Source organism: Podarcis cretensis (assembly GCF_951804945.1).
Source record: "Podarcis cretensis genome assembly, chromosome: 8".
In the NCBI taxonomy this organism is placed as follows: Eukaryota; Metazoa; Chordata; class Lepidosauria; order Squamata; family Lacertidae; genus Podarcis; species Podarcis cretensis.
In genome coordinates, this window is record NC_137177.1 from 76,921,287 (window position 1) to 76,944,656 (window position 23,370).

The following is a 23,370-nucleotide window of genomic DNA, read 5'->3' on the forward strand; positions in this document are numbered from 1 at the left end:
TGAATATTGTTATCATTTTGTCTAAAATGAATTTTAGTTTATGAATCTAAACTCTGACTGCATACATCTGCACCATACATTTCGAGCTTCCCCCACCAAAAAAACAATAAAATATTAGGGAGTGTGTTCTTCCTGTCACAGCTGCAACCCTCCCAGGACTCTTGGAGAGGGAGGAAGCCATGTTCTTTAAATGCATGATGTGTATACAGCCACAGTCTGAATTTGCAATGCCCTGCAAGTGTCTTCTGCTGCCTTGTCGTCCTACCCACTTGGTCTCTTATTACCTTTCCCCGCCCACCCACCCCCCGCCAGTAAACTCCAGGTGGTAACATCTTTGAAAATGCCTGGCCCACTTATTTCGGGTGTCATGGCAACCAGGATAGCAATGGCAAGACACAGGCCGGCTTTCCCCATCCATGACTTAACACAAGAAGCTTTTTGTCTGGTTGGAGGGTGCCTTGAGGGAAAATGAGCTTGCATAGCTAAGCACATGGGGAACCTTTTCCCCCTTAGTTGAGTTTCTGGGGGACATGTGATTGAGAGGGAACTGAATCTCATGCTGGTAGTTCTTAGGCCATGTTCACACAACACATTTTAAAGCACTAGAATAATAATAATAATATAATTTATTATTTATACCCCGCCCATCTGGCTGGGTTTCCCCAGCCACTCTGGGCGGCTTCCAACCAAATATTAAAAACAATACAGCACCAGACATTAAAAACTTCCCTAAACAGGGCCGCCTTCATTTGTCTTTTAAAAGTAAAATAGTTGTTTATTTTTTTGACATCTGCTGGGAGGGCGTTCCACAGGGTAGGCGCCACTACCACTTTAAACAGCTGTAGCTTCCCCCAAAGAATCTATTTGTTAAGGGAGTTGACAGTTGTTAGGAGACCCCCGTTCCCCTCACAGAGCAAAAATTCCCAGAGTTCCTCGGGAAGAGGGTTTTATGGTTAAGCCATTCTGGGAATTGTCCCTCTGGGAGGGGAATAGGAGTCTCTTAACAGCGCTCAAAACTCTTTAACAAGCAACTGCTCCCATAATTCTTTGGGAGAAACCATGGCTGTTTCAAGTGGTATCATAGTGCTTTAAATAAGTGGTCTGAATGGGGTCATGCTTATAACTTGGTAGAATGTTGCTCCCTGTGTTGTATACAGTAAGAACCAGCAGAAAAATATTGATCCATCAGTGAAATTTAAAATGGCCCAGGACAGTGGTTCACAAACTTTTTGTCTGGGCCACACTTTCAGAATAAAAATTTGCTCGTACCACCCTGATTTTTTTTTTATTGATAAGAAATACATTGGAAAACAAAAAGAAACAACTCCTAGCACTGATTGATTTATAACATGGAACACAACTACTTCATAACATGACCATGGGACATCCAGAAAATATAAATCAATGCAGCTACGTAAGAATATGGATTATTCCCAAAATATAATTATAAACGAGCCTCTTACATATGTATCATAATAATGTATACATGAAATTCATACTTATTTAGTCATGTTCTGGATCACAACTAGGAATGTCCTCAAGTTTCACTTGATACTCTTGCTTTCTTCTTGAAAAGATAGCTGTCCCTTTTCTGCAAGAAAATAATATTTTTATATTATACCATACTTCACTACACTGAAATGTTCCAATATTTCCTTGAGTGTCTTTGAATCTCCCTGCCACACCAATGTGGTGTGCCACACCTTTTGAGCACCACTGGCCTAGGAGTTTTAAAAGCCTGAGAGGGTGAGGATGAAGGCTTTTTTTTTTCCAGTCGGAACTCACCAGAACTCAGTTCCAGCACCTCCCAGGTGGGCGCCATTGCCATTACAGTGGTACCTCGGGTTAAGAACTTAATTCGTTCTGGAGGTCTGTTCTTAACCTGAAACTGTTCTTAACCTGAGGCACCACTTTAGCTAATGGGGCCACCGCGCCGCTGGAGCACAATTTCTGTTCTCATCCTGTAGCAAAGTTCTTAACCCGAGGTACTATTTCTGGGTTAGCGGAGTCTGTAACCTGAAGCATCTGTAACCTGAAGTGCCTGTAACCCGAGGTACCACTGTATAAGAGAACAAGGGATGCATTCATTGTGAGTTCCGGCACCTCTTGTTCTAGAAAAACAGCACTGGTGAGGATGTTTTCTGCCTGGTACCGATGTTCCTCTCTTCTGCTTCGTGTCTAACAATGAGGTAGCAGAGATACTCATGAAACGGGAGCATGTGTCTGGTGCTCTTTTTTCTGGTGGGGATTGAAGCCGGAAGTGTCTCGGCATGCAGAGCGCCTCCTCTCCCAGCTAAGCTTCTGCTCCTTCTTCCGGGCAGGGCAAGTACGACGAGGAGATTGAGGTGTACAAGCATCACCTGGAGCAGACCTACAAGCTCTGCCGCCCTTGCCAGGCCGCAGTGGAATACTACATCAAGCACCAGAACCGGCAGCTCCGCGCCCTGCTGCTTCGGCACCACTTCAACCACCGGAAGACAGACAAGACCTACATGCAGGTGAGGGAGAAGGAACAGGAAGGAACGGCTGTTGATTGGGGGTGGGCGGGGCATAGCACTTGGGCAGGAAGTGACAGCTGTTCATTGGGCAGGGCATCATGTTTGGATGGGAGCAAGAAGAGGATCGACACACAGCGATGGTGGAATCTGAATCATGCATTTTATTTTTAGATTGTCATATATTTTCTCTTAAGTAGGGCTTTCCGATCCAGCACGCTTTTCTCATTCTCTGTTTCTTTACACCAGGCCTTCTCTCTTCACTCTATTTTTCTGCCACTGAATTTTTTCTTGTGCTTATTTTGCCACCCATGTGAAAATTGAACCAAGGGCTGCATGAAAATGGGTGTGATGCTGCAAGTTGCCATCCATTACGCTACATCACAGTTTAGTGTCATATGTGACCTGCTTCCTATGCTATGCCACAGTTTAGTGTTACATGGGACCTGGGTCATATGCTACATAAGCCCTTCATGGCCTAGAACCCTCGTACCTACCGGACCTCCTCTCCCGGTATGCCCCACGGAGGACCTTATCCATAAATAGCAACACCCTAGAGGTCCCAGGCCCTAAGGAAGTCAGATTAGCCTCAACCAGAGCCAGCGCCTTTTCAACACTGGCTCCGGCCTGGTGGAACGCTCTGTCTCATGAGACCAGGGCCCTGCAGGATCTGATTTCTTTCCATAGGGCCTGTAAGACAGAGTTGTTCCATCTGGCCTTTGGCTTGGAGTCAACTTGATCCCCCCTCTTTCCTTTTTCCTTTCTCCTTCTGTGATGGAACTCCTATTTGGGGACTTCCCTGGCTTTTTTCTGGCCCACGTAGGACCAGTCTGGATAGTTAGCCTTGGTGAAGATTTGATGTTTTCATCCCCTAAAAGTTTTTGATTTGAGTTTCTACTGAAATGAGGCTGCATTTTAATGTTGTACTTTAATCTTGTTTTTAAGTTGTATTTTAATCATTTGTTTTTATACTTGGTGTTAGCCGCCCTGAGCCTGGTCTTGGCTGGGGAGGGCGGGTTATAAATAAAATTTATTATTATTTATTATTATTACATCACAGTTTAGCATTACATGCAATTTGGGCCACATAACCTTTCCAGTGGTTTAGAAGCCTACCTAGAATGCAAGCATTTCTTGCCTGTTGGCTCAGAAGCTGCCAAGAGAACCAGCTTGATCCCACACAGTTGTGTTCCCTTCCATGTAGGTATAAAGACGACTCACACAGCCTGCACTGTAATCTTGTGATTCTGAAGGTTCTTCTCTTCCCCTGCAGAGTTTTTATGCTGCGGCTTCGTCCACCACCACAGCAACAACCACACCAGCCCAAGTGATTGCTCTCCGGTTCCTGGCCTTCCTCAGCTGCGTTGTTCTCGTCACGATGGCCTTGTACGGGTCGGGCAACCCGTTCTCCCCTGAGCATGCAACTCCTCCTGCTCCAGCAAGCCCTGGGCCAGTGAGGAACGACACTGGCTCATCGCCACCAGCAGTGCCACCACCGGGCAACGGCACACTCCTGGAAGTCCTCAGCTGGCAGGAAGTGATCCGGCTGTTGCCAGAGCAAGTCGTGGAGACTCTGAGAGTGGCTTGGTCTTACGGGAAGAACCACCAGATTGCGGTGGTCGTCCTTGGTCTTCTGACGTGCTCCTTAGCCATGCTGCTGGCGGGACGAATTAGGTAAGGGGGATTTTGAGTTGGGTTTTAAATCATTTTATTCATGGCATTTATGTACTACTTAATTATAAATTATACATTTTATGAAATAAGATTCCCAGACATGGAGAATGTTGGTGTGTGTTTTAATTTTTTTTTAAAGTTTATTGCCGGTTTTTATCTTTTTAATATTTTCAAATTGTTGTCTTTACTGATAATTTTACTGCTTCTCTTCTCTATTCTCTTCGTAAACCGCTTTGACGGTTTTGTAAGCGGCGTGTTTAAACTTTATGAAATAAATTATTAACGTTTCTAAGCACTGTATGTAGAAGCCATACAGAGAAGAAAGCAGCAATAACAAAATCACCGTAAAACCATAAAATGCTCACCTTTTAAAATTCCTGCTGGAGTCAGATAGTCACATACCTGAAGCTCCTTGTTAACTTTTTAAAAATGGAATCAGGTTTTGTTTTCTTCTCTGCATTGCAGCTTATGCAGTCCTTTTTTTTTACTAGATTTTCTACCTGGCTATGTGTCTTTGCAGCTGCAGTCAAAACTGACTTTTGCAAAGTTAGTTGGCGTGTTAATTACGTTCAAAAGAGGAAACCCATCTGTAAATCAAACACTGGGGATTTAGAAAGCGAAAGAAAGGGGGCTGCTGGTTAAAGGAACCCTTCCCCCACCGTGGGAATTGGGAGACCAGCAACATCTAGGGGCCACAGGTTCCCCACCCCACTTCTAATAGGATGGTGGAGTCTTAGGATTGTGGTCAACACTATACCTACTCAGAGGGGACCCATTGAAATGCATGGACCTTAGCCACAGCCGTTGATTTCAGTGGGTCTTTTGAGTAGGACTAGTGTTGGATACAACCCAGCACCTCCCTGTGAGTGCTTCTGTTCAATATATGTGTGTATTATATGATGTAGTAATTTACATGTTGCCCTTTACATACGTTTCAAGTTGATTTAAACCAAAAACAGCTAAAGGAACAGCTAAAAAAAACAGCTTGAGTACGAAACTCAGATATGTACACTAGGCGCCAAATAGCTCCTTAAACCATGGTTGCAGTCGCCAAAGCGGAATGTCTAGTTTCCATTTTGGGGCAAGACGGCTCTGAAGTCTTATTTTTCAAACAATGAACTGACTGTGATTGATTCTCAGTTAAACATCTGGCTAGTTCAGATGGCAACCTTGAGCTAGATTAGGAGCTTTGAGAACTTAAATAAAAGTCCCTTGATCCAGGGACAGCCCATATATATATTGGCCTGTTCCAACCTCATTTTCTTAATGGTGACTGCTCCAGCTCAGGCTGCACATAAAAAGCATTTTGGTTCCAGAAATTCATTCTGATTGTACAGATAAAATATAACTGGTAGAATTCTACAGGATGGGGCGTTAATGTGTGAAAACAGTCCAGATCCAATAATCCCCAGACATGCACCTCCAGATAGTGGAGATTTCAGGTGCCGTCCTGGCACCCAGTCATCTTCAAGTGGTCAAAAGCCAGGTGCAAAATGTGCTTGGCTCTTGGCTAATTTTGAACACTGCATGCGGCTGGAAAGGCTTGTTGAAACAGAAGTGTTACTGTTTCTGGGAAGTACAAATAAGGGGGTGCCTGCTGTATCTCAAAAGAGGTGCTGTTCCACAGATTGGGGCAGCCACCCAGAAGGTCCTGCTGCGAGTTGCTGTGGAGCAGGCCTGAATGGTCTCTTCCCCCTCCTCCTTACTGCACGGTGTGGCCAACAGAGGCTGGTTTTTAACTCTTCCCCCCCATGTTTCAGGCTTCGCCGGATCGACGCCTTCGCCTCTGTCCTGTGGCTCCTGGTGATGGGCTTCCACTTGGTGGAGCGCTACCTGCAGACAGACACCCCCAGCTGGCTCGACACAGCCAAGTTCAGCACCACCTCGTTGTGCTGCCTGGTGGGCTTTGCGGCTGCTGTGGCCACCCGGAAACCAACGGGCCAGCGGAGACCCCGGCCCCGAAGGTCAGAGCCAGAACAGTGACTGTCGGGGGCGGGACAAATACCCTGAAAAATCCAAGCCTTCAAATTCACTGCCGCTGGCGCTTCTCTTTTCTCTCCCTTCCTCTCTCTTCCTCCCTGCCCCCTTTTAATTTTGTTTTAGGTTGCTTCCCTCCCCCCCACACACACTTTCTTCCCTCCTTTCTTATTATACGTTTAAGAAACTGTGAAGTATCTTCCTTCTCCTAGCTGGCTGTAGCACAATTGCAGACCTCTCCCAGTTGCTCCAGTACTCCTTCATCCTCCTCCATCTAAATCCCAGACGCTTCCAAAACAAATCACACTCCGTGAATTGCTCCTCTCTGTGGGAATTATCATATAACACATCGTCCATCTTGGTTTTTGTTTTTGTTTGGCGGTGAAAAGGCTCTCTTCCCCCCCCCCCTTTTTTGGTGGTGTGTGTACCACCAGTTATTCACAGTGAGAATCCCCGTGTGTTATCTCAACTTGCTGTCAATGCTGCAGACTAAACCAGTTTGAAATGGGTTTCGCTGTTGCATCTTCCCTCAATACTCCCAAGAATTTTGTGTGCACATTCATTTTCTTTTTAATTTTTTTGTGAGAATCAGTAGTTGGCGACCTTTTAGAACCGAACCATATTTTCCAGGATTCCTTGTTTGGTTGGGAGCTGTGATGGTTCCAACTTGATTGAAACTGGTTTAAATGTATAGTGTAGGTGTGCTTTAAGGGGTTAGGTCTGCTTACATTATGTGTGTGTGTGTGTGTGTGTGTGTGTGTGTTTTGGAGTTTCTAATTTTTATACTGACGTACATTTTTTTTATAACAATACTACATAAATAGTGGAGTGGACTTGAAGTGGCTCAAAGCTGGACTCCCCCTGCCTTCCTTATTTTCAGTTGTTTATTCTCTGTTAACAGCATGTTGCTGCTTGTGTCTTTTTAATTTTGGAAATAATGGGGCGTGTTTGACTTAATTAGCAACAGCAAAAAACACCCTCTTTTGATTTCAGTTCAAGTTGTGTTGTGCTAACCTTTGTTTAATGTATGGCCACTTTAGCATTCCCCCCCAGTCTTCTCACCCCCCCCCAAAAAAAATCCCCGCCCTTAAGCCTTAGTTCCAGCCATCCTGGGATCCAAAGTGGATCAGGATGCTTGTCGTTCCATCAAAGATAGTGACATCAGCCACACTCTGATGCTGATTTTTAAAGGGGGAAAGGGCGCAGTGATGTTGGCAGCTTCCTGTATGCTGAGCCAGCCGAAATGAGCCAAGAACTCTTCCTTTCTGCTTCTCAGTCCCGTCTTTAATGATGTCTGCCAAGAATTCAGTGCTCAAACAATAGGGTGTCTGGCCGAGTCTCTTCCATTCACTTGAAGTCCTATCAGTCTCAGCTCTCCCCCTGCATCTCTTTATTGAACATATCTTTGCCTTATTTGCTGGTATGGAGTTGTACGTCATTCTTTTTTAAATATATATATTTTTATTTCATAACATTTATACACTGCTTGATTGTAAAAAAATTAAAAGGCTCAAAAAAGTTTACAAAAAGGTAAGAGAGTTAAAACAATTTAAAATGCTCCTATGAAATAATCAATGATAAGCTAAAAACAGATTAAACACCTGTCAGCAATCTACATGTCTAGGTGGGCTTCTCTAAACAGAAACGTGTTTAACAAGTGCTGAACGGGTATTATGTGGCACCTGGAGCAGTGCCAGTTCTGCACTGGCATTTTAAAACATAACCTTGCTTTTAAAAAACTATACTTTACAGCACACATCACACACAAACTCCCAGGGGCAGAGTCCCTGTGGCACCCACCCAATCCTAGGGCTTGATCACCCCTCTGCTGTTTGCCTTTAGCAAGGCTACATCATTGAGCACTCCTGTGACCCTCTGAATTGTCTCTTGGCAGCTTTTCCTGCTAAAGTAGTGATGTTCCTAATCCTGTAAGACAACAAAGAAGGATCACTGTTTATTATCATTGTTATTTGATTTCTTCACTGTAAGGTCCCAGGTGGGGTTAAAACAATTTTTTTAAAAAAAGAAGAAGATTGAAATTGGTTGAAATAATTTACAGTTGGAAAGATAGTGTGGACCTTAAATATATATTTGTTGCAGCAACTAACAGAACAGAAGTTTTTAATTCTTACAGCAGACTATTTCAGCTTCCTCCTTCCCATCAGTTGCTCTGATAAGTGATGCTATTCCCAAAGGTGGTGGCTACAGAGCTTTGAGGATAGAATGCTCAGAAGGCCTTCATTTGCTTTTAGAATGCAAGGTTTCTGGGTTGTTCTGTCGCTATAATAGATGTGTAGTTTCAGTGACTAGCTGCACCCCAGGACAAACTTGTCTGAAGTGCCATTTGATGCTTTAATTGCTATATTTCTTCTAAATAGTGTCTGATGTCAGAGGCCAGGTTGAAGAGGTGCATCATCGGCCTATACTGAAAGCTAGGAAGGTGCCCGTTGCAACTCTGTATAAAGTTGCTGCAGTGCTTGTTGCGAAAACCTTCCAGGGTTCCTATTTTTAATTGTGGACTGGCTGTTGCCTTTGCCCACGCCCTCGATAGACTGATGACCTTTAATGTCGTATTCGTGATTGTTCATTACCAGATTGGTTCACAGCTTGAGTGGGAAGGCTCTGTACACGTTTTATAGTCTTTCTATTTATAATATTTTAGCTTTCTCCCTTGAAGGAACACTCACGCAGCTTTCCCCTTTTTATCTGCCACAGAACTCAGCTATGTTGTTTACCTGCCACAGAACACGCTTAAGGCAGAGATTTCCATACTTGTTCCAAATCTGAAATTTGTCTTTTGCGTAATCTCGTTTGTCTGTGGCTGGCTGCGGGGGATTATAGAAAATATTCTGTGATATACGCACACCATTCATTGAGGCAGGAGACGGTTAGGGCTTCTTCATGCCAGCTGTGCTGTGATTGCATGAGACCTAATACCATTCTCCATGGCTTCGTGTTGCAAGGGAAGAAGGGGTAATAGGTTGGAGTGGCCATCCTAGAGGGAAGCTTGTCTTCCACTGTTGAAAAACAATAATCAAAATACATCAGAACACTTTTAGAACCATGCAATAAAATCTAGTTTGCCCTGACAGCAGCATAGAAGTCAGCATCCTCTGCACTTAGCTTCGAAAGGAAGGTCTTAGCCTGACAGCAGAAGGATAACAAAGGAACCAGGCTAACCTCTCTTGGGAGGGAATTCCGCATTGTGGAAGGAGCCACAGAAAAGGCTCCCCCCCCCCTTCTGATGCTGATGGGTCTGAGAGAAGGCACTCACCTGAGTATCTTAGCACTGGGCAGGTTTGTATAGGGAAATAGATCTTTCAGGTAGCCTGAATAGCTCAAGCTATTATCCCTAGCATGATGAATTTTATTCTTTATTGCTGTTCACTAAACCTTTGCATGTTCTTCTTTTTTCATGTGTGTGGTTGGGGTGGGGGCTGCTATTATACTTTACCCTAAACACGTTATCCTCTATCTCTACCCTCTTTCTCTCCCTTCTTTCCAGCAGAGTGTGTGTGTGTGTGTGTGTGGCTCAATGGACTGATGGTGCTTCCATTTGCTTTTTAAAAACTGCTTTAACTTTGGTTGTTGTTGGTGGTTTTTTTTAATAGCCTGCTTTTGCAAACACGAAACATTTTTTTATTTCTTTTGCCATTGCATGAAGGCCGGCGATTGAATTTAGCCTCATTAGCCAACGTGATTATTTATTCTCTAATATTATTATATTAAAAGCGTATTTAACAGAGGCAAATAGCTTCCTTCCTTTTAAAAGCTGTTTTTTAAAGTCACAAAAATAGAAGGTAGGTTAAAGGAGAATGGGGGGGGGCATGTCATATAAACAGTCTTTCCTTCTGTGCGTACTGCTTACGGTAAGGAAAAGTGTAGCCATTATTGCCTTGTTCCCCCTGAAAAAAATAATGCTTGATAAAACCTGCCTTTGAAGGAACAGTGTCTAGTTCTGAAGGGTGTATATGTGTGAATATCAATCTGTCTTCTGTGAAATTTGCTAGGTTCTATGATGGACGCGGGTGGCGCTGTGGTCTAAACCACAGAGCCTAGGACTTGCCGATCAGAAGGTTGGCGGTTCGAATCCCCACGACGGGGTGAGCTCCCATTGCTCGGTCCCTGCTCCTGCCAACCTAGCAGTTCGAAAGCACATCAAAGTACAAGTAAATAAATAGGTACCGCTTCGGCGGGAAGGGAAACTGTGTTTCCGTGCACTACTCTGGCTCGCCAGAAGTGGCTTAGTCATTCTGGCCACATAACTTGGAAGCTGTACACCGGCTGCCTCGGCCAGTAAAGCGAGATGAGCACCGCAACCCCAGAGTCGTCCGCGACTGGACCTAACGGTCTGGGGTCCCTTTACCTTTATGATGCCCGGTGTGTGCATTTTTATTTCAGTAATTGCAAAGGAAGCTGCCTTATACAGAGTCAGACCCCCGTATCCATCATGCTTGGGTTTGTCTACACTGAGTGGCGCAGCTCTCCAGGGTCTCAGGCAAAGAACCTTCCCAGCCCTGCCTGAGAATGCCAAGGATTGAACATGGGACCTTCTGCATGCAAAGCAGATTCTCTACCACTGAGCTTCGGCAAATCACGGTTTGCAGTTCTGGGCTGCCAGGACACTGCAAAGTGTCCATTCAGAGTCCCTCTAAACCATCAGCAAGCTCCCTGGCCCATGACTGGCACAGTGCCCAAACTGATCCTACAAAACAAAATAAAAAAATTCCTTCCAGTAGCACCTTAAAGACCAACTAAGTTAGTTCTTGGTATGAGCTTTCGTGTGCATGCACACTTCTTCAGATACACTGAAACAGAAGTCACCAGACCCTTCTATATAGTGAGAAGGTGGGAAGGGGTATTACTCAGAGGGGTGGTGGGATTGGGTGATTGGCAGATAGCTGTGATGAGCCTGTTGACGACTCTTAAGGACTGCAATAGGTCTTACAGGAAAAAGCAAGGGGTGAGAAGGTGAAAAATGGCTTTGTCATGTATAATGAGATAAGAATCCAATGTCTTTGTTCAGACCAGGTCTCTCCATGGTTTTAAGTTTGGTAATAAGTTGCAATTCAGCAGCTTCTCTTTCCAGTGTATTTCTGAAATTCCTTTGTAATAGAACAGCTACTTTGAGATCTTGCAACTTATTACCAAACTTAAAACCATGGAGAGACCTGGTCTGAACAAAGACATTGGATTCTTATCTCATTATACATGACAAAGCCATTTTTCACCTTCTCACCCCTTGCTTTTTCCTGTAAGACCTATTGCAGTCTTTAAGAGTCGTCAACAGGCTCATCACAGCTATCTGCCAATCACCCAATCCCACCACCCTTCTGAGTAATACCCCTCCCCACCTTCTCACTATATAGAAGGGTCTGGTGACTTCTGTTTCAGTGTATCTGAAGAAGTGTGCATGCACACGAAAGCTCATACCAAGAACTAACTTAGTTGGTCTTTAAGGTGCTACTGGAAGGAATTTTTTTATTTTGTTTTGACTATGGCAGACCAACACGGCTACCTATCTGTAACTGATCCTACAAAGAGCACCCTGCAATCCATCACTAAGATAAGAAGACCTAAGGCTGAAAAGAGCATGCTAGCCACATGCTCTGTGTGGTCTTAATGTGTTCTTGCTGCTGAACATGCATTGCAGGGGTTCGACTAGATGACCCTTGGGGATTCCTCCCAACTCTACAATTCTGTCACTTTCCTAAAGAGAGGAGGGGATCCTTGAATGGGTTGCCTCTCCCACTTGCTCCACTGGGCAGGTCCTTATGCAAATTAGGTGTCATCGCCTCGCGTAGGACAGCAACATCACTCCAGCTCCTTCCTGCCTGGCATCCCAGTGCAGGTTGAGTGACAGGAGGCACCTGTCATCCTTGTATTTTGAGGATATATTTACAGGAGCATATGCATTCAGAAAAATGGCTCTGCCTGGTTTGGAGGACTGCTAGCCCTATCACTAAGAGCACTATCAAAGCAATACCAAATGACACCTTGTGGTGGATATGTGTGAATGCATCACAGTCTCTTTCGAAATTCCTTTACGATAGGCAAGTGGGGTTCTGATATGGACCTGGGACTGTGGCATGGAGTGTGGGAGCTATTTATCTCTCCCCAAGCCTTACCCCACACCAAAGAAAGACATTCTGCAGTAGCAAAGACATAAATGTGCCTTTGTTACCAGGGCGAGCAACAGCTGGGGAGGAGGCAGTGGAGGGTTTCAGCAGGAGAACAGCACAAGGAGGAAGAACTAATATTCTCCTCCTCCTGTGCCACATGATTCTGGATTGGAGCCCCTCACTTCTATGATCAGATTCTCCTTTTAAAAATGAGAATGCATCCATGAACTTCTGCTGCAATGTGGTGTTTGACCCAAAAAGAGGTTATGGGAAAGCTGTAGACCTACCAGGTGTTGTTAGACTTCAACTCCCATCGCTTTCAACCATTGGCCGTGCTTGCTGGGGCTGATGGGAGTTGGAGTCCAACACCATCAAGAGGGCCACAGATTCCCCATCCCTAAAACCTCTCTGTGTGTGTGTGCATGTGTGTGCATTAAAAGTTGCTCTTTAATACATTGTGGATGTTGCAGGAAAACAACTGAAAAACAGGCTTCCTTGAGTTATACTCACCAAGTGGATCTGAGCCATCGCACTGGAAGGTTCTGATTTCCTGGTGGCTGCTGGGAAGGGCATGGCAACCTGCTGCATGGTGGCCCTGACCACGAAGGTGGCAGCTTTCAAACAATCCATATCTCGGCTTATTAAGTCAAGATATGCCAAAGCTCTTTGACCAGGTTCTCTTCCCCTTCACTCCTCTCTTTTGCTGCAAAACCACAGTTGGAAGCCTCTTACTAGCCACAGTTTCCTGGTTTTCTTTTTCCCTTCGAACCAGGAAACCGTGGTTACCCTCTTTAACAAAAGCCAAGGGTATTTTAAGCCATGTCTTGAAGTTGTTTTTCACAGCTTGGTTTGCTTCAAAGGCACATAGTTATCTCGCCCTGATAACTATGGGCAAAGGTCAGGTGTGGGGTTTTCCCCTTAGGCCCTCCAGATGTAGCTGGACTCCCAACTCCCCATCAGCTGGACCAGCAAGTATGGTCAGTGGCCTGGAAGAATGGGGAGTTGTAGTTCCTAACTCCATCTGTAGTCACAACAATATCTGGAGGACAAAAGGTTCTGCACACCTGACTGATCAAATCGTGGCTTGCACAAAAGGAAGAGTGAGCAGGCTTGCACATAAGAAAATGTAAAATTGACACTCTTCGTGTTACACCAGTGAGTTAATGAAGACTCCGAGTGAGTGGTATTGGGGTTTTCCTGTGATCCAGAGACATTTTTTGCATGATTTGGAATGGGGAGATAAACTCACAATACTTTCATTCATCCAAAGTTTCCACACCTCGGTCAGGTGCTGGGAGGTGGTCTTTTTCTTCTTCCTTCCCTTTTCTCAATTTGGTCCAGATTCCCTTTGGGCGAAAAAGGTGCAATTCTGCTGCCCCACACTGATTTGTGCCTCAAGGTGCATGTGTCCCCTTCGGTGTGAGTTTAGCTCTCCTTTTCTCCCCTTCCTCTGCAAACCCAGAAGATTTGTGAGCACATAGCATATACCTCAGCACTGTACACTGTCCCATGATCAACTTGATGTGTCTTTATTTATTATTATTATTATTATTATTATTATTATTATTATTACTAAGCTTTTAAAAAATCTCCTATTTTATGTAGCATAACTGTGCCTCATTGTTTAGTAACACACTTATCGTTGTTGTAAACACTACTTGAACTGCCAAGTTTTGAAAAATAAAGGGCTCCTTAGCCGTACACCTTTTCAAAAAGCGCTTTTGACTCCACATCCTTCTTTTTTTGTTTGTTGACTTACTTTCACTGCTCCCACTCCTCGGCAGTTTTGCGTTGCTGAGTTCAAGCATGCTTTAAAGGGCTTCTTTCCCATTTTTCTTGGCTGCCAGTACTGCAGGTGGGGCAATTTGTTCTAATCGCCAACAGAGAAATTGTAGTACAAAATCAATAAATCTTGAAACCTGGCCCCAAATGCACCATGAGGACTAGTAACAGAGAGCAAGCCAAACAATAGGAAGCCAGCGTAATCTGCGTCAAGGTAAATTATGCTGGTCTGTTTTATGCCTGTTCCAAACTCTGTTCAGGAGTGGAGCTACTGGCAGCCGAGCTGGCCCAAGCCTGACAGAAGGGTGGGGGGAAGCTCTTAAAACAAAGTTTGACTACTTCCACCTTTTTTTTTCTGGTGTAACTTCTGTGTTGCTAGGTCACATGACTGAGCTGAAGGGAGTTTGGAACGGGTACAACTCCCACTTCCACAAAACATCAGTCTTTTGGATTTGCCCCAGCTGTCCTAGGATAGAGGACTTAAGGCCAGTGAAGCCAAATATTTGCCTCTTTCCATCTCTGCTCATTCCATCTGATCTCGGGTTTGAATGTCTCCCCAACTTGTTCCAAAGTTGAAATTTGAAAGGAATCTTTTTGACCAAGAACCTGAGGGATCCCTCAACCCCCTCAGAGGCTGCCCAAGGCCACCTCCTTTTTGTATATTCATAGAACCGTAGAATTGTGAAGTTTTAAGGGACCCTGAGGATTATCTTGTCCAACCCCCTACAGTGCAGGAATATGCAGTTGTCCCATACAGGGGTCGAAACTGCAACCTTGGCATTATCAGCACCACACTCTAACCAGCTGAGCTAACCAGCTCCATCCTTCAGACAAGAATTAGCATCCGCATTACTGATGATTTGGCTTATTTTTTCCCCTTTTTAGTGAAATACTTCAATTTGCTCCTTAAAATTTACATTTTGTTAAAAGTCTTTTCTTGGTACCCTTTAAAAGAACAAACTGTTGTATCCAGAAACAACCTCCCAGGCCCAAAGCTCAAGGTTTCCCTGAGAGATCCATTTACCTAGCAATGAATCTGAGACCTGCTTCAACCAAATGTCTGTAGCTCTGTCGCTAAGCCCACGGCCTTCTGTGGGTCACTGCAACATGTGCTTTGGCTAGTCCTTGCCTCTTATTCCACCCACCTTGCCCTTCTTGTGGTATTCTGCCTTCTCAAGCACCCCTCCCAAGCTTAGCTGCCGTTACAGATTCCTGGCTGGTGGAAGAGCTGACTCAGGGCAATGCTTGCATCTTTAAAAATGTTCGTATACAGTGGTGCCTCGCAAGACGGAATCAACTCGTTCCGCGAGTTGCTTCGTCTTGCGATTTTTTCGTCTTGCAGAGCGCGGATTCCCCAGGTATTAACGGCTTTAAGAAAAAGGAAGCAAACCCGCAAGATGTTTTCGTCTTGCGAAGCACCTCAAAAAACGTAAAACTCTTTCGTCTAGCGAGTTTTTCGTCTTGCGAGGCCCACTGTACTGTCTTCTCTGCCCTTCAAAGCATCCTGCACACAGCATGCTAAACAAGGAGGACTGTGGTTCTGCAGCAATCCTTCGCCTACCTGGTGCCTTCTGGATGCTTTGGACTACAAGTCCCATCAGCCACCTGTGGCTGATGGGAGCTGTAGTACCCAAACATCTGGAGGGCCCCTGGATTACAGAGGCTGTTCTGCAGCACCTCATGGATGAGGCACAGAAAGAGGAGCTCTCATTGCAAAACCTAGGTCTGGCAAAGGGTGAGTGTTTTTGTGTCCAAGAGAAGGGCCATGATCCTTCCAACGGATCATAGAATTGAAGAGTTAGAAGGGACCCCAAGGGTCATCTAGTCCAACCCGCTGCAGTGCTGGAATCCCAACTAAAGCATCCTCCCACAGCCCAATATCCATGGCTGGCATTAACAAACACTTCACTTTCGCCTTCTTTGAATATATATATATATATGGGACTCACAGAATCTGAGAATCTTGGGGTGTTTTTTGCAGTTCTTTCAAGGCCAGAGAGAGAGAAAATCTTCTGCACACTTAATTTACTTTTTCCCAGCCTCCATTATCCAAATTCTCTCCTGTGAAATTCCACAACCATAGTTCCCCATGCCTCAAGATTTATAAGGTCTCTTCTGCATTCTTTCTGAAAGGGGGGGGGGGAATCCACCTCTATTATTGCCATAAAAGTTTCTGTTCTGCATCCAGCAACAAGAGACAGTCCGGGTTGCTTTCTGTGTTCTAAAGCTTTGAATGGCGCCCCCCTGCCCTCCCTTCCAGGATCTTCTTAGCCAATGGCTGCGAGGCATGCAGATGAGCCCTGATAACTGGCCTATCCATGATGCCGGAATTGGAATGCAAAGCAGGTCATAAGAGTCTTGCAAGTTGGCGAGAAGGAGAGCATTTTGCAGCATTTAAAAGTGCATTTGTTCAAAATATATGAGGCAGCTCTCCTCTCTCTTTTTAAAGTCCTGATAAGATCGAGCAACCATCCGCACTGGAGCTGATGTCAAGTAAGCACAAATATAGGCAACCCAGTTCTGTTTAGGTTTTCTGGTAAGCATTGAGTTCAGCATGACTTACTTCAAATGGGCATTTGCTTGTAGCTTTCAACAGTATGTTAACTTTACAGTCACCATCTATTTGCAGAGGTCCACCCATCTATAAGTCACGTATGTGAAGTCAAATGCTTTTCATACATGAAAAGAACCCTTGGATTTTGTCTCGGGGGGGGGGGGGAAATCAATAAAATTACTTTAAGTCCTCTTTGGCACACAGCCTTTTGATATGTAGCAGCAGGTAATGGCTTTATTTTTGAAGCCATTCTGATGAAATTCCCCAACTGCTTTTCAATCCCCATGGTTCAGCCCTATAAATGGTAGTTCATCTGCCCCACCTCTCCATTTTATCTTCCCAACAACTGTGCGAGGTGGGAAGGATGCAAGAAGCCTAAGATCACCCAGTGAGCTTCATGGCAGAGTGGAGTTTTTCCTGGTTTTTGGCTTCCAACATTTGCAATGTTTCTGGCCAAGAATCTTCTCCTGCAAAATTCCTAGAGTAGTTCTTTATGTCCTAAAACTTTTGCTCAATGTCTCTGTTCAGCTCTGGGATTTTTGACTAGGTTTTAACACATTTTTAGCTGCTGCTGACACAACTGAGACAAAATCAGTGCCTAGGCTCCCTTTTTTTCCTCTTCACGCCTAGGTCTCTTTTCCTTTTGTGCCATGTCTCTTAGATTGTGAGCCTGAGGGGCACAAGGGCTGTCTTGTCATGGGTATTTGGGAGCCTTTTTCAGCTGAAGAGCACAAGAAAAATGCCTTGTCGTCATAGCCATTTTGCCTTGTAACCACGAAGATTTAATTAATGGGAAGGGGGAATCTTACGATGAACGGCCACGACCCACCAGGATTTTAGGAGGAACTGTGGCATGAGAAAAGAACACACTGCAGAACATGGGTGTAGTTCTCTTCTGGGATTTGGATAGATGGATGGATGGATGATTGAGATCCTCAAAGACAAGGTAGGTGATGGAGGGCTTTCAGTTACCTGTATCAACCCTTTGCAAATGATGTAGCTTGTTTTTATCCTGCATGCACATGATTAAGAACATAAGAAACTGCTTTATACTAAGTCAGAGCATCAGTCCATTGCTAGCTCAGTAACGTCTTCATGGACTGCTGAACCTAGTACCTTGTGAAGGCAAAGCAAGTTTTCTACCCCTGAGCTGTGGACCTTCCCTGAAGGTGTAGGGACACAGGAAATCACCTTATTTTGATTCCATCTAGCTCAGTATTGTCCTCACAGACTAGAAGTAGCTCTCCAGGGTTTCAGGCAGAGCATCTCTCCCAGGCAACGTTTGCCAGAAATTGAATTCGGAACCCATTGCGTGTGCTGCACTTGCTGAGCCCTATATAGAGATGACAGGGTACTTTGAGAACATAAGAGGAGCCTGGTTGCTGGATCAGGCCAGTGGCCCAAATAGGAAGCCTGACAGCAGGCCCTGAGTGCAACAGGATCTCTTCCCAACTTGTGATTCCCAGCAACTGATATCCAGGGGCACACTGACATTGGAGGCAGGGCAGTAGCCATTGTTTGTACTTTTTATACTTTTGTTGACTGTCCTCTGTAGAATTGGGGGGGGGGGGTCACATTTTTAGATTCGTTGGCACAGGCTCACTTCCCAAAATATTAATAGGCAAATAATCTCACCTGCAACAATGCCTCCTCAGCGTGGTTTTGCTGAATTTCAACCCTGCTTTGGCAACTTTTCCCTTTCCACCCCAGCTAGAACTTTGTCTCAGGTGCTGTTAGCCTCTTGAAATCAATAGGGATCATTTTCTCTTCCAACCCTGTTGTAGAGCAAGCATTATACTCCACCCCACCCCCCGGGATTGCAAGTAGCTGCTCTCCCAGTTATTTAACCACTTTTTGATCAGGGCAAGAGGAAGAGGAAGTGTTCTTGTGTTCACTGTAGGGATGTATTTGTGTAGGGGCAAGAACTTTAAAAGCTTTGAAAAGCAAAATAACGAGTACTAGAAGCTTGTGTGTGTGCGCGTGCATGTGCATTTTAATAATTTAGCCTTCTGGAAGTTAGGGCCTCTATAATAAATCTATATTAGGAAAAACATGCAACATGTTCCTCTCTTTTAAAAGAATGCAAGATAGAGATTTTTGAGTCATCTCAGGCTAGAATCAGGCAGCTTTTCTGTTGATATCTTCAGCAGCATGGAGAGTTTTGACATTTAGACCTCTTTCTCCCAATCTCTAGTTGTTGCCAAACCATTCAATGCAGCTGGGGCAGGTCTTAACAGGGGCGTTGAGCTTAACATAGGAGTAGGGCATTCATGGTGCAACACAGGTAAATATCCCAATAGGTTTTACCCTCTAAGTGTGTTGATTTGGTTTCTTTAAATGAAATTTCCAGATCCCAGTATTGGGAACATTGTCTTCTAAACCTTTACAAACCATTTTCATAAGTGTGTGACAGCACAGCAGGATAGCTGTCGGTAAGAAAATGAGACTCTAATCTCAGGGTCGTGGGTTTGAGCCACGTTGGGTGAAAGATTTCTACATTGCAGGGGGTTGGACTAGATGACTCTCGTGGTCCCTTCCATCTCTCATGATTCTTTGTGGTCTGGCGTTGCTAAATGCTTGAGTTGTGAATCAGGAAATCTCTTGTTAGAATTAACAAGGTGGTCTTGGGCAAGCCGTTAATCATCTCAGCTTCTCATCAGACCTACCACCTAGCATTGTCATAACAATTTATGAAAGGTCACTCTGACGAGCTTTTGAAACCCTTTACGATTAAAAGACTTAATGATGGTGGTGAAAACCATCTAAAGGACATCAGCCCCAGCCTCACAGGCTCTCCATCCTTGGATTAAAGGGTCCTAGGAGCTGAAAGCACCACCCAAAAAAGAGGCTCCCTGTTGTGTCTCTGCCTGAGTGTCTGATCTGACTTCTATTACTATGTAGAACTACAGTAACGAGGGTTGTATCCTGAAGCTTCCATTGTCGTTGATGGACTTGTAGGCTATGCTCCACCCATACTGTGTTCAAACCATACATTTAAAGCATCATGTTACCACTTTAAACAGTCCTGGCTTCTCCCAAAGAATTCTGGGAGCTACTGTTGGTTGTGTGTGCTGAGAGTTGGTAAGTGAGACCCCCTATTCCCCCACCACAGAGTGGCTTCACACTCAATCCCAGGGAGTCTGGGCAGGGGGTTGCAGTATATCCTAACACCTCTCAGCACCCTTAACAAACTACAGCTCCCAGGATTCTTTTGGGGGAAGCCACGGCTGTTTAAAGTGGTGCCATGCAGCTTTAAATAGTATGCTGTGAGTGTGTCCCTACTCAAGAATAGACCCAATGAAGTCAATAGGCATAGCTGACTTCAGTTCATCAGTTTCATTGAACCTGCGCCGAGGATACCTTTGTTGGATTATGACCCTAGTTCTTCAGAATACAGTCATACCTTGGGATGAATAAACTTCAGCTTAAATATTTTCAGGTTGCACTTTACTTCCGGGTTTCGCCGCTTGCGCATGTGCAGACGCTCAAAATGATGTCATGCACGGAAGCGGCAAAATGCGACCCGTGCAGACGCGTCTTACGTTTGCTTCAGGATGTGAACGAGGCTCCAGAACGGATCCCGTTCGCATCCAGAGGTACCACTGTACTGTCTCTGTGGGCTGATAATACACTGAAATGGCAGTAATTTCAACTGTGTGCTAAACTGCTCTGTGAACATGGTTTTGCAGTGGGCTGAGCCTACCAAGTGAATTGCCCTTTCGGGTCTCTCGCCCACAGGTACCTCTCTGGCGATGGTTTCTCTCCGTTTCCGTACGGCGTTGATCTTGGCTTTCCATCGCCTCCTTCTTCTCCCTCCATCTTCATCCCAACTCCTCCCAGCATGCTTCCACTGACCAGCCAGACACTGTTCCGCTCACCGCGCCGGACTTCCTCTTCCTCTCTCCCTGGGAGGCTGAACCGGGCCCTGTCCCTGGGCACCATCCCTTCTCTGGCCCGAACCGGTAAGATCATAAAAGAGGCAAGGCAATAGCCACAAGCCAAAGCATTTCTTTGTTTGATTTTGCACTTGCACCCCACTTCCCCAGCGATGGAAGTCTAGCCCAAGGCGGCCTTCGCAGATCATTAACATCAGCTTCAAAAATGAGTAAAACATTGCAAAAAAAATCTTTAAAAGCAGTTCCAAGACAGATGCAAACCGGGAAAGATCTTCCACCTTAAAAACCTTGCTGGAAGAAGAGGAAGGTTTTTCTTAGGCGCCAAGAGATGGCACTTGCCTAATATTCAAGGGGAGGGGATTCAAGATGGCAGCAGCCTCCACACTAAAGGCCTGCTTCTTTCTTTGTGCAGAACGGGACTCCTCATAAGGTGGTATCTGCAGGACACCCTTGCCTGCAGAGTTTTGTCATCAGCTAGGCATATACAGTGGTGCTTCGGATTACATACGCTTGAGGTTACAAACTCTGCTAACCCAGAAATAGTACTTGAAGTTAAGAACTTTGCTTCAGGATGAGAACAGAAATCGTGCTCCGGCGGTAGCAGGAGGCCCCATTAGCTAAAGTGGTGCTTCAGTTTAAGAACAGTTTCAGGTTAAGAACGGACCTCCAGAATGAATTAAGTACTTAACCCGAGGTACCACTGTAAAGGAGTGAGAGGATCTTTCGGGTATCCTGGTCCTGAGCTGTATAAGGGGCTTGTGCACCAGCACCTTGAACTTCCCCTGCTAGCTTTGTGTAAGGCCAGTTAGGCCAAGTGATAACTGACTACGGAAGCCTTGTTGCCACAGGACTGATCCAGCTGCAGATGTGTGTCAGAAGACATCTGCTCGGTGCAAGACAGTACAGATGCACATCCATAGAGGGATGGGCACCTTCGACATGCTCTTTAGCTGTGGTTCCTGCATTGCAAGGGGCTGGGCCAGATGATGCTCGTGGTCCCTTCCAACTTTTACCATTCTATAATTCTGTGACGTTTTCCTGGCATCTTGGGACAAGCTTCGGGGCTGCGAGTCGGAGAAGGAAAACAGAAGAATCCTTTGAGCAAAAGGGATTCAGGAGAAAGATGGTAGGAGGGAGCTGGGGGTGGACCGAGGGAGAAATGCAAGAGGGATACGGAACGAGAGGCGCTCCCAATGCTTTTCGGAAACTGGTGGCTTGATGGGATTCCTTTTCGTGGCTGCTCTGTTTAACTTTCTTCCTCCTGGCTTGACGCAACATCTTCTCTCAATGTGTGTGTGTGTGTGTGTGTGTGTGTGTGTGTGTATGTGAACTGGGGAGACAAAGTGTCAGTTGCCTTCCGAACCTGATTTAGGGCTTTCTGGCCATGCGGGAGATGGGATCCTAAACTTAGATGGGCTTTTGAGCCAGCCCTATCAGGACTCTTAGTTTCTTATAGTGAGAAGGGGCATAGGCATAGCTGTCAATGTTTCCCTTTTTTAAAGGGAAATTCCCTTATTCCGAATAGGATTCCTCGCAAGAAAAGGGAAAAGTTGACAGCTATGGGCATAGGCCAGTGGGAAGGGCATCTGCTTTGCATGCAAAAAGCTGCAGGTTCAATCCCTGGCATCTGCACTTGGACCTGGAGAGAACCTTCCCTGAAATCCCAGAGAGCTGCTGCCCATCAGTGTAGACAATATTGAACAAGGTGGGCCATGGAAATAACTTAAATTATAAAGCAGCTTCCTTATTATTTTAGCAGAGGGTATAATTCTCACGACAGCCTTGGGCCTCCAGACCCTCAGAAATGCATTATTTGACACTTATCATTCATTTAGCATTCTCCTGTGTCGTTGGTGATTGCTGTAAAGGTAAAGGGACCCCTGACCATTAGGTCCAGTCGTGGCCGACTCTGGGGTTGCGGTGCTCATCTCGCTTTATTGGCCGAGGGAGCCGGCGTACAGCTTCCGGGTCATGTGGCCAGCATGACTAAGCCGCTTCTGGCAAGCCAGAGCAGTGCACAGAAACGCCGTTTACCTTCCCACTGGAGCGGTACCTATTTATCTACTTGCACTTTGATGTGCTTTCGAACTGCTAGGGTGGCAGGAGCTGGGACCGAGCAACGGGAGCTCACCCCGTTGCGGGGATTCGAATCGCCGACCTTCTGATTGGCAAGTCCTAGGCTCTGGTTTAACCCACAGCGCCACCCGCATCCCTGGTGATTGCTGTAGCTGCATGCAATTTCATTTTATTTTTATTTTTTTAGATTCTGGCTACCTCTTCAGCGGAAGCCGGCCACCATCCCAGACCTCTCACTCCAAAGAGTCTCCTACATCAGGTGAGAAGAGCCCAGGCATTGTTCTGGGGTGCTTGAACTTGCCAAGAGGTTCCAGAAAGAGCAGAGATACCATTCTCTTTTTTGAACAAATCACACACACAAAAGAGAGGGAAACACCTTTGTGGTCCTAAATTGCACCAGTGTTTCCAAATTAGGCAGGTCACAGTAGCTTGCTCACACGGGTGACCTGTCTGTCACCCTTCTGAACCCTGTCTGGTTCTCTCCCCCACCTTGGATACAAAGTAATCCATGCAGGAGTCACCCAAGGAACAGATCTGCACTGGTTCTAAACTGGTTTTGTAATCGCATCTTCAGATAACGCACACAGAACAACATTCTGAGCAACGTGGCTGAAGGGTGCCAAGACTTCTATTACTAGCAGCACCATATCCGCCCCATCCCAGAAAATCCTGGGAACCGCAGTTCCCACTTGCAGGGTTAGCACCCTTAACAAACTACAGTTCCCAAGATTCTTTGGGGGAAGTCATGTGCTTTCAAGGTGCAATGTAGACGTGACCAGAATTACACTTTAATG

General features: G+C 45.4%; 1 protein-coding gene across 2 annotated transcripts in view; it reads left to right on the forward strand.

Moving 5' to 3' along the window:
* Positions 1-23,370, forward strand: part of TMEM201 (transmembrane protein 201) — a 46,295-nt gene that overhangs the window by 16,319 nt on the left and 6,606 nt on the right. For both annotated transcript variants that reach the window (XM_079986958.1, XM_079986959.1), the window contains exons 4-8: positions 2,322-2,498; positions 3,769-4,169; positions 5,930-6,133; positions 20,343-20,566; positions 22,764-22,835. In XM_079986958.1, the coding sequence (XP_079843084.1) occupies positions 2,322-2,498; positions 3,769-4,169; positions 5,930-6,133; positions 20,343-20,566; positions 22,764-22,835 (1,078 nt within the window). The remainder of the gene's footprint in view (positions 1-2,321; positions 2,499-3,768; positions 4,170-5,929; positions 6,134-20,342; positions 20,567-22,763; positions 22,836-23,370) is intronic.